General features: G+C 45.3%; 1 protein-coding gene across 1 annotated transcript in view; it reads right to left on the bottom strand.

The window, feature by feature from the left end:
• SACS (sacsin molecular chaperone) overlaps nt 1–9,894 on the bottom strand; it is a 97,280-nt gene extending 87,386 nt beyond the window's left edge. Inside the window, exon 1 of the mRNA XM_075337387.1 lies at nt 9,530–9,894. Coding sequence (XP_075193502.1) covers nt 9,530–9,531 — 2 coding nt within the window. The 5' untranslated portion in view covers nt 9,532–9,894. The remainder of the gene's footprint in view (nt 1–9,529) is intronic.
• Between the last annotated feature and the right edge of the window lie 2,294 nt (nt 9,895–12,188).

Genomic DNA, 12,188 nt, shown 5'->3' with positions numbered 1-12,188 from the left:
ACCGTCACTGTCACCTACTGGGGGAAAGCAAGTGCAGCCGTCCGTGGGAACCGTCTTTCCAGCCGTGTGTTTTACCGAGAACTGTGTCATCGTCTCAGGCTGAGTGAGTACCACAGTGCCGCAAAGCACAGCGCTGCCCCCGCGTCCCTGCGCCCACCAAGCCCTGCATCTCCCACCTAATCACTGGGCCCCGGGATCACCAACCCCTACCCATGGAGGGGCAACACAACAACTGGCTGCTCCATTACCATCCCTCCCGGGATCCCCATACAGAGCAGCGGTGGTGTCAACAAATCACCACAACCGTGGGTGGCGTCACGGACAATAAACAATCCCCACACCCAAAAACACCCTTTCACTCACGGGCGAGGAGCGCCGCTCGAGTCCCCGGGATCCGGCCCATCGCTCGAGCCACCGAGCAGCAGCAGGCCGCAGCAGCCGCGGCAGCCGGACCCGAGCAGTGGGGAGAGCGCGGCGTCCCCTCCTCCGCCCGCGACACTGCCAGATATGCCCCCCTCTGGATGCTGGTCACAGTCTCTGGATGCCTTCCATGGCGTCTATGCTGCTAGTCACGCCCCTTTTGCTGTCGTCCACGCCCCCTCTCAATGCTGGACACACACACTCCTCGGATGCCTTCCTTGTCCCCTCCTGCTGCTCTCTCGATGCTGGCCACGCCCCCTTTGCCTGCCCCTTCTACCCAGGATCCTCACATGTGACCGGCTCATCTGCACAGCGGCCACTTCAAAAACGGAGGTAATGTGAATCAGTAGCAGCAGGGAGAGTGCAGAGTGCCTGCAGGAGGGGAGAGCAGGAGAGGCAGCACTTGTGACTTCTCAGGTCCCCCTGTGCCTGCAATAGAAGAAGCAGACACACAGGGGACTCAGAGAAGGCAGCCAGAGGAGCCCTCAGGCTCTGCTGCTGCAGTGCTGCCTGCCTGTGCCCTCAGCGTCCCCAGGGCCAGTATGTATGCCCCACAGGCCACCACTGTCAGTATGTATGCTCCACTGGCCACCAGGGTCAGAATGTATGCTCCCCACTGGCCACCAGGGCCTGTATGTATTCTCCCCTGCTCCCCACTGGCCACCAGGGCCAGTATGTATGCTCCCCACTGGCCACCAGGGCCTTGTATGTATGCTCCCCTGCTCCCCACTGGCCACCAGGGCCAGTATGTATGCTCCCCACTGGCCACCAGGGCCTGTATGTATGCTCCCCTGCTCCCCACTGGCCACCAGGGCCTGTATGTATGCTCCCCTGCTCCCCACTGGCCACCAGGGCCAGTATGTATGCTCCCCACTGGCCACCAGGGCCAGTATGTATGCTCCCCACTGGCCACCAGGGCCAGTAGATATGCTCCCACTGACCTCCATATTTTCATTGAATCTTTGTATTGTTAAACTTACTGTTTGTTTATGGAGGGCTAGTGTATATACTATATACAGTATTGGGTAGAACGTAGCTAATTATATTAGTCCGGCCCTCTAAAACCATCCCAATTTCTCATGCGGCTCTATGGGAAAATTAATTGCCCACCCCTGATCTAAGGGGGTAACATTTCTCCTTGTGGCATGCAAGTGTAAGGAGACTTATAAGCCATGTAATGTTCCACTGGAGAATTACATCTATAAATTGCCTCTTCAGAGAGAAAGATGACTTTAACACTAGTGTCACCTATTGCAAGTAGCAATTATAAAAGTCAATATCGACCCTTTACTGAGCCTCGGCATATGACTTTGGAAAAATGTCCAACCGGAATCTCAATTTGCAGATATGATGTTTCGAGGTGTTGTCCTTCCTCAATGCAAAGCATGAGGTCTGATTTAACTGTATGAGAGGGATCTAAGGAGTAACGTTTCTTCTTGTGGACAGTGACATGCGAGTGTAAGGAGACTTATAGGCCATGTAATGCTCCTTTGCAGAATTATATCTATAAATTGCCTCTTCAGAGAGAAAGATGACTTTAGCACTGTCAAGTAGCAATCCTAAAAGTCAACATCGACCCTTTAACAAGCCTAGTCGTATGACACAGGATAAAAGCAAAAGCAGAATCTCAATTTGCACACGTGTTTGTGAGTGTTGCTCCTTCTTAGTGCAAAGCATAAGATCTGATTGACCTGTATGAGAGATATCTAAGGGGTAACGTTTCTTCTTGTGGACAGTGACATGCACATGTAAGGCGACTTATAGGGCATGTAATGCTCCTCTTCAAAATTACATCTATAAATTACCTCTTCAGAGAGAAAGATGACTTTAGCACTGTCAAGTAGCAATCCTAAAAATCAATGTCGACCCTTTAACGAGCCTAGTCGTATGACGTAGGATAAAAGCAAAAGCAGAATCTCAATTTGTAGACACATGTTTGTGAGTGTTGCTCCTCCTTAGTGCAAAACATAAGATCTGATTTGGCTGTATGAGAGGTCTCTGACTGGGGTCTAATTGATAATGTTTCTCCTTATGGAGAGTGACATGCCAGTGTAAGGAGGCTTATAAGCCATGCAGTGCTCCTCTAGACTGGGAATTATTGCACAATGCAAACAATTTTGCATATGGTAAAAAAAAGTCCTTACATCTTTATAGTAATGGCACAAGCCATAAATTCTACAAATATATAATTGCTAAGTTTGAAAGTAGAACTCTTCTTCACTTAAACTGACAATGTTTTTTCGTCTTGTAAATTCTTCTGGAATTGTGATTAAGCCTCAGTCCTGTGGTAATAGGTAAGGAATGTCAGCGTACACCGTGACTGATCTACGATATTTGGAGCAGATGGAAATAGCTGAACCCTCCATCCATAGGATTTCTCCGCTGAAGACGGACAGATCTACATACGGTACAGACACCATCAGCTCATCTTTCTGCCGGATATACTTAGGCTGTTCCAAGGTCACACCAATCTTCTCAAGTCATGACATGCCTTCACTTGTAAAGTACATAGAAAAGAAGAGGGGCTTAATAGAAATCACACTGCCCCCTCATTTACATCTTTACTGTAGGAGAGTTGAGTACAAAAATCCATCTGGGGCTTTCCCCAAAAAATCACGATGCAGCATTTTATCACCTAAGGCAGAATGACCTTAAAATTTGCTTCATTTTTTATAATCCCTCCACAATTTCCTGCTGAAGACGAAACCATAGTTTGTATATCAGAAGGATTTTACAGCCATTTAAACATTGATTTTTCTAATAAGTACACCGGCCTCATCTGGTCTATTTTTCTAATGCATGCAGTTTGTATTGTGAAATTTGGTGACAGATTCCATTTAAGACCCACTGCTAAGAATGACTTTTTTACCCTCCAGCCAAAAGGTTATGGCCTCTGTAGGCACTGACAAGTATACGCTTCCATTGTCACCGCAGCAGCAAGCTGTCATAGAATTTATCTACACACTCAGACAATGAAACATATGTCCACATGCACCAGGGATAATCACTTGGGAATAAAACACTTAAACGTCCCCCAATTCTGGCTAACATTAGACATCAGTCTCTCCTATGAACAATGGCATCACAAGAATTTACATCTCCCGAGCCAGAAGTGAATGAGCCGACTATATTAATAGCCCAGCACCAAGAACAGCCGTACCCGGTCCCAACTGGGTCTGATACCAGAATGCATGCATTATAATTAGGGATGATTGAATATCACAAAGATTCGGCTTTGCAAATAACTGACGAATAGTTCACCGCTATTCGAATATTCAAAGCGCAATGTAAGTCTATGTGAAGCCCGAATAGTTGGTCTTCGGCAACTATTCGGGTTTCTCATAGACTTACATTGCACATCGAATATTCGCAAATCGTCGAATGGTGGTGACTTGAGTTGAGCGGATCGATCATAATCCGGGTCCGGCGGATCCGGATCGGGTTGCCGTAGAAGTCCAGATCCGATCCGGGATCCGCGGCCATGTAAATCAATGGGGAGTCGGATCCGGGGAGAGAGGAGGGAGAGGAGAGAGGAGAGAGAAAAAAAAAAAGGTTCCGGATCGTGCACCCCGAATCCCGGGTAGTGGTCGGACTCGGATCGGGCTCTGAAACAGTGCGGATCCGGATTTTGCGGATCCGGGTCCGCTCAACACTAGTGGTGAGCTATTCGGCGAATATGGGCGTTGCAGAATATTTGCGGTATTCGATCAGCCCTAATTATAATATCTACTAGAAGAAGAATATAGCAAACCCTGCAACCAGCAGTAATTAGGACAGAGATAAAGTGTCTGGCTGGATAAACAGCGTTAATGTCTTTACACATTTCTGAGCTTCGATTAAGGATTTAATCTGACTAACCAAATACTCATCACCATGACAAAGGGCAGGAGAACAAAAGTTTTATTGTGCTGCAGCATTGGGAAGTTATGCAAGGGAGGGATATGCAGTTCTGCCATTTTTCAGGTTAGTATAGGTTGTAACTAGTGATGAGCGAGCACTACCATGCTCGGGTGCTCTATACTCGTAACTAGTGATGAGCGGGCACTACCATGCTCAGGTGCTCAGTACTTGTAACTAGTGATGAGCGAGCACTACCATGCTTGGGTGCTCAGTACTCGTAACTAGTGATGAGCGGGCACTACCATGCTCGTGTGCTCATTACTCGTAACTAGTGATGAGCGGGCACTACCATGCTCGTGTGCTCGGTGCTCGTAACTAGTGATGAGCGGGCACTACCATACTCGGGTGCTCGGTGCTCGTAACTAGTGATGAGCGGGCACTACCATGCTCGGGAGCTCAATACTCGTAACTAGTGATGAGCGGGCACTACCATACTCGGGTGCTCAGTACTCGTAACTAGTGATGAGCGGGCACTACCATACTCGTGTGCTCGGTGCTCGTAACTAGTGATGAGCGGGCACTACCATGCTCGGGTGCTCAATACTCGTAACTAGTGATGAGCGGGCACTACCATGCTCGGGTGCTCAGTACTTGTAACTAGTGATGAGCGGGCACTACCATGCTCAGGTGCTCTGTACTCGTAACTAGTGATGAGCGAGCACTACCATGCTCAGGTGCTCAGTACTTGTAACTAGTGATGAGCGGGCACTACCATGCTCAGGTGCTCAGTACTCGTAACTAGTGATGAGCGGGTACTACCATGCTCGGGTGCTCAGTACTCATAACGAGCAATTCGCTTGACTCTAGCACTCGAGTATAATAGATGTCAAAGGGAGACTTGAGTATTTTTCAGGAAGATTTCCTGGAAAAATGCTTGTGTCCCCCAATGATTTCCATTATACTCGGTACACAAGTTGTGCCCATTCGAGCGTTCGACTGCTCATTACGAGCACCCGAGCATGGTAGTGCTCACTCATCACTAGTTACGAGTACTGAACACCCGAGCATGGTAGTGCTCACTCATCACTAGTTACGAGTACTGAGCACCTGAGCATGGTAGTACTCGCTCATAACTAGTCACGAGTACCGAGCACCCGAGCATGGTAGTGCTCACTCATCACTAGTTACAATCACCGAGCATGGTAGTGCTCGCTCATCACTAGTTACAAGTACCGAGCATCCGAGCATGGTAGTGCCCGCTCATCACTAGTTACGAGTACTGAGCACCTGAGCATGGTAGTGCCCGCTCATCACTAGTTACAAGTACTGAGCATCCGAGCATTGTAGTGCTCGCTCATCACTAGTTACGAGTACTGAGCACCTGAGCATGGTAGTGCCCGCTCATCACTAGTTACGAGTACTGAGCACCTGAGCATGGTAGTACTCGCTCATAACTAGTCACGAGTACCGAGCATCCGAGCATGGTAGTGCCCGCTCATCACTAGTTACATGTACCGAGCATCCGAGCATGGTAGTGCCCACTCATCACTAGTTATCAGTACTGAGCACCCCGAGCATGGTAGTGCCCGCTCATCACTAGTTACAAGTACTGAGCATCCGAGCATTGTAGTGCCCGCTCATCACTAGTTACAAGTACCGAGCACCCAAGCATGATAGTGCTCTCTCATCACTAGTTACTAGTACTGAGCACCCGAGCATGGTAGTGCCCGCTCATCACTAGTTACAAGTACTGAGCATCCGAGCATGATAGTGCTCACTCATCACTAGTTACTAGTACTGAGCATCCGAGCATGATAGTGCCTCACTCATCACTAGTTACCAGTACTTGAGCATCCGAGCATGATAGTGCTCACTCATCACTAGTTACTAGTACCGAGCACCAGAGCATGGTAGTGCCCGCTCATCACTAGTTACAATGATTAGCTTTCCAATGATATAAAAAAAATATACTAAAGAATCATCATTTTCAGGATAACCATCAAAAAGAGATCCTAGCAAAATGGAGCATCACAAAATCACCAATACTAACCAGAAGCTATAATGAATGGACCTGAGACAGACCACCTGGCCCAGCACCATTGACAAAACTACCCCCTCCTTTGCGGTTTATGGGGTGTTTTTAATCTTCTTCTGTAGTTGTATATATATTTGTTTGTAATCAATACAAATTTGGATATGTTTTTAATTATTGTTTGTTTTTTTATTTACTTGGTTTAGAAGGTCTTTGGGGAAATATAGTCTGCAAGCCATGGAAAATGGAGTATTTCTTTCTATTGAGACAATGAGCACTAGACCAGTGTCCGAGTAGCTCTGCCAGCACTGTGACAGATCTGGATAGATCAAGTTATCATGGGCCAGTATAGAACGCAAACCCCAGATCCTATGGTATTATGCTCTGGATGTAGGTGACAGCAGGTCCAGTTAGGACAGCAGACTGAGTCCTGGATCCTGATCCTTCTATTCTGTGGGGACATTTTACACAGTTGTTTGCTTTGCTCCATTATGATGTGTTGGCTCAGTATGTATTCTAGCATGTCTTGATTTAGTGGGATAATACAGGTTGTTGTAAGATCTAGTTGTCTGTCATGTCCTGTTGGGGCAATACAGACCAAAACATCACTATCCTGGTTTATCATGCTTTGTTGAGTCAGTATGGACTAAAGGGGGCTTTACACTGTAGCGATATCGTTAGCAATTTCTAGCGATAGCAACCGTGTAAGTACCCGCCCCCGTCGCGCATGCGATTGTTTGTGATCGCTGCCGTAGCGAACATTATCGCTACGCAGCGTCACACATACCTGCTCGGCGGCGTCGCTGTGACTGCCGAACAATCCCTCCTTCAAGGGGGAGGGACGTTCGGCATCACAGCGACGTCACCGCAATGTCACTAAGCGGCCGGCCAATCAAAGCAGAGGGGCGGAGATGAGCGGGACGTAACATCCCGCCCACCTCCTTCCTTCCTCATTGCGGCCGGCGGCAGGTAAGGAGACGGTCCTCGCTCATGCGGTGTCACACATAGCGATGTGTGCTGCCCGCATGAGCGATGAACCACAACGCTAAACAACCCTTACCGATTTTTTACTTTGGGACGACCTCTCCATGGTGAACGATTTTCACCATTTTTGAGGTCGCCTAAGGTCGCTGGTAAGTATTACACGCTGCGATATTGTTAATGACACCGGATGTGCGTCACTAACAACTTGACCCCGGCGACCAAACATTAACGATATCGTAGCGTGTAAAGCCCCCCTTAAGAGTTTTGCATCAGGGTCCATCCTGCTCTGTTTGGAGTGATATGGACTGCAAGTCTTCTACTTTTGTCCATTATGTACTTCTATACTAATACAGACTGCACTTTTTATATCCTTGTCCATCATGCTTGATTGGGTTTATCTAGACTCTATGATCTATTTCTTAGACTTTAAGTATAGAGTTTAAAGGGGTTGTCCACTAATTTTACATTGATGGCCTATCCTTAGGACAGGTCATCAATGTTTGATAGGCTGGGGTCCCACACCTCACGCCCCCAATGTCCAGCTGTTCCCGGTGTAGGCAGCTGGAAATTCTAATTTTCGGAACTGCTCCGTCTTCTAATAGCGGCCATGTACTGCATATCCACCTCCTATTGATTTGAGTGGAAGGCGGATGTGCAGTACCCGGCTACTGCCGCTATCAGTTGACAGGATAGCTCCAGAACTGAGCATTTCTGGTCACCAGCTGCTGTCGGTGGCAGTGAGAACAGCTGTGGGGGTGCAGGGTGGCAGTCCTCGGCCAATCAGACATTGATTACCAATCCCAAGGATAATAATTTTATATATATATATATATATATAGATATGTATATAGATACATTATATATATAGAGAGAGAGAGAGAGAGAGATTTGAATAATAATATTATATATATATATATATATAAAATGTTATATATATATAATAATAATATATTAATAATAATAGTATACTATTAATAATCATAATAATAATATATCAATAATAGTATAGGAATAATACGCAAACTGCAAGCCCAGTATCCTGGCTCAATAGGCCCTATATAGGCACTATAGAGTGGAAGAGCCGTATCCAGTCCATCATATTATTATTTATTATGCTTTACTTATATAGCGCCATCATATTCCACAGCGCTGTACAGACATAATAATAATATTTATTCATTTATACAGCGCTATTAATTCCACCGCGCTTTATCATCATCACTGTACCCATTGGGGCTCACAACAATCTAACTTCCCTATCAGTCTTTGTAGTGTGGGAGGAAAGTGGAGAACTCGGAAGAAACCCACACAAACATGGGGAGAACATACAAACTCCTTGAAGATGATGTCCTTGAACCCAGAAACCCAGAGCTGCAAAGCTACAGTAAAACCACTGAGCCACCATCCTTCTGAAGGGAAAATACAGGCAGTGCCTGGATCCTAGACTTATATGACATGGCAGGATTCACACAAGAATTGACAATAGTCCATTGAGCTCAGGCAGACTTTAGGGACATACATGGGGTGTGTCGGGTGCCCAGGCATTGCACAGTCTAAGGCCTCACACACATGAAGTTTTTCCAAAGAGCAGAGCTGGCAAATGTATGATTTGCTACACAGTGCACATCATATAATATTAACTCTATAAAATGGAACATTGTCCCTGATGAAATGTGCTGTGACTGCAAACTCTGGGTCCAGCTAAGAATCCATTCAATGAGCAGCAAAGAGCAAGAGAGAAATGCAAAGATGCCTGAAATTCTCCAGAGGAGCAGACATCAGATACAATGTAACAAGAGCAAACACATCATATAAACTGTAACAAGAGCAAAAACGACAAATACAAAAACAAGAGCAAACCAATAAAATGCAACAAGATCAAAACAATTAAATGCAACAAGATCAAAACAATTAAATGCAAGAAGATCAAAACAATTAAATGCAACAAGATCAAAACAATTAAATGCAACAAGATCAAAACAATAAAATACAACAAGAGCAAAACAATAAATAAAATCCAACAAGAGCAGTAACATCATAGAAAATGTAACAAGCGCAAAAACAACAAATACAATGGACAAGAGCAAACCAATAAAATGCAACAAGATCAAAACAATAAAAAAGGTAAACAAGATCAAAACAACAAATAAAATGTAACGAGAGCAAAAACAACAAATAAAATGCAATCTACAGTGATTCAGAAGGTGATGGCTAGAAAATGAGGAAGGAGCAGAGGAGGGAGATGATACTCACATGCTACAAAGGAGTTAGAAGCCCCCTGAGACTGCAGATTTAGGGTCTGGAGCCCTGGGACCGGCTGCTGTAGGGGATCTCTCTGCTCCTCTCCTGTAAAGTCAGCAGCTTCCCTACATAGTGCTGCAAGGCTTGTGCTGCACCAGGAACAGATCCAAACAAGTTCAATGCAGCAGAAGCTATAGCTCCCCCTTCATGCTTCCCCCTTAAAGACACAGTTTGCATTTCCCTCCAGTCCTCCAGGCTGTGAGTCCTTCCAGTCTCCTGTGACAACTGAGGATCATGTTTGAGAAGTGAATCTGGGAGTTCCTGGGGCTGCACCCATCACAGAGGGGCCAGGATACCGTTAGATGATGAGCCTGGAGGGGTGGTGTGGGCACTGCACATGCGCAGTGTTCTGTTAGATGAGCTCAAGGTGCCATGTTTAAGGGCAGTGAGCATGCTCAGATGGGGAATGCAGATATTGTGACTCCATGTTGGAGGGGAGTGCACTGCTACTTCAATGAGTTGCATGTAGTTTGCTTTATCTAATTACTATTAACAGCAGATGCTGGGGTCAGTACTGCCCTGTCACATAAAGATTGGGAGAGAAATACTGCTAATACAAGTAAATATATGCCAATGTATGTAAAGCGCTGTGGAATTAATAGCGCTATATATGCGGTACATGTACAATGTACCGCATCTTTATGGAAGTAAAGACACTTCTCATTAAAAGGTATCAACCACTGAGGACATTAAAAGGTATCAACCACTGAGGACATTAAAAGGTATCAACCACTGAGGGCTGATGAAGAGACCTGAGTAGTCTCGAAAGCTTGCAATTATTACCATCTTTTCAGTTAGCCATTAAAAGGTATCAACCACTGAGGACTCTCTGTTCTTTTAAACAATTTTTTTTAGCGCTATATAAATATATAAATGAATAAATATTATTATTATTAGAAATAATAGCAAAGTACATGCTTTGATCTTTGATGAAGACATAATATATAAAAGAAACAGGCCAACATTGTATATAATGCTGTATACATATAGCAAACAATAAAAGCACAGTGTATTAAAAAAATGATATATATATATATATATATATATATATATATATATATATACTATAGGTAACTATATACTGAGCACTATAATACTCTATGTATGACAAAATAATATATATTTACAAAACACTAATAAACTTTGCATAAATATAACATATAGTACATACACTAAATATATAAAACTCAAACAAAAAAACGACAGTATATACTATGAGCTCTAGTGATATATACGTTACATATGAAATATTAGAAAAAACTTTACACACAACAGTATAAATGTAAAATTGCTTACATAGGAAAACTATAGGTAAGTACATGCTTTTTTTATGTGCACATAAATATGCATGTTTTGACAGGAAAAAACACAGCAGCAAAAACCGCACAGTTTTTATTGCCTTTGTGCATTTTTTCATTTGCGTTTTTTGTGCTTTTTTAAATTATGGTGGGGGCGGGGGCTCCTGCGCTGTACCCCCGCGATCGCCGCCAGATCGCTGGCTGATGTTACAACTGGAACCCAACTCTCACTGCCCAGTGTGGTACCCATGCCACTTCTGGCAGTTTTACCCCCTGAATGCTGCGATCAGTGCGATTGTAGCATTCAGAAGGCAGGCAGAGGGATCTCTGACTTCTCCTTGGTGATTGGGTCCCTGGAATGTGATCACAGGGACCCGATCACAGCCATAGTAACCCTGGGTCATCACCATGACGACCCTGGGTTACTGAGCTATGGAGAGCCTCACACACCATGCTGTATGCACAGTGTGTGAGGCAAAGTGCTGCAATATAATCCTATGCAGTGATAAAGCATTGCAGGGAATTATAGAAACGCAGGAAATAAAGGCAGAAACAATTGACATGATGCTTCTTTATTCAGCAACAAAATCTGCAAGAAAAAAAGAAGCAGCGTGTGAACAGCAAGTGGACTTTGATGGAAGGCTTTTTCCTTGCATTTATGGATTTAAAAAGCAAGGAAAAATGCCATGTGGGCACATAGCCTAAATATGTGTAAAACACATACAACATACAGACCATATAAGGCTGGGGCCACACGGGGCACCACTGCGATCCCCTCGCATGTCACTGGCAGTACAGCAGAGCTGAGTGTCATGCGAGTGTCCCTGCGACTGAGGTCCGATCGTGCGAGCGGACCTCAGCTGCGGGACGCGGACCGGCTCTGAGGAGGGGTGGGAGGGATTTATCTCCCTTTCTTCTCCGTAGCCGGCTATTGCCATTCTCGCTCTGCATTCGTGGTACACTGATGTACTGCGAGTGCAGTACAATTTTTCTCTCACCCCATAGACTTGAATGCTGTAACTCTCTAGTAATTGGTCTCCCCCTAACTAGACTCTCTCCTCTACAGTCCATCCTTAATGCAGCAGCCAGGGTCACCTATCTGGCTAACCGCTACTCGGATGCCTCTGCTCTGTGCCAGTCATTGCACTGGCTGCCCATATATCACAGGATCCAATTCAGACTGCTTGTTCTCACCCACAAAGCTCTCCACAGTGCAGCACCCCCCTACATCTCCACCCTCCTCTCTGTCTATCACCCCACCCGTTCTCTACACTCTGCAAATGACTTTCGACTAACATCCACACTAATTCGAA

This window comes from Anomaloglossus baeobatrachus, chromosome 2 (assembly GCF_048569485.1).
Source record: "Anomaloglossus baeobatrachus isolate aAnoBae1 chromosome 2, aAnoBae1.hap1, whole genome shotgun sequence".
Classification (NCBI taxonomy): Eukaryota; Metazoa; Chordata; class Amphibia; order Anura; family Aromobatidae; genus Anomaloglossus; species Anomaloglossus baeobatrachus.
The sequence above is the reverse complement of the archived record's forward strand: the minus strand, read 5'-3'. Positions and strand labels throughout refer to the sequence as shown.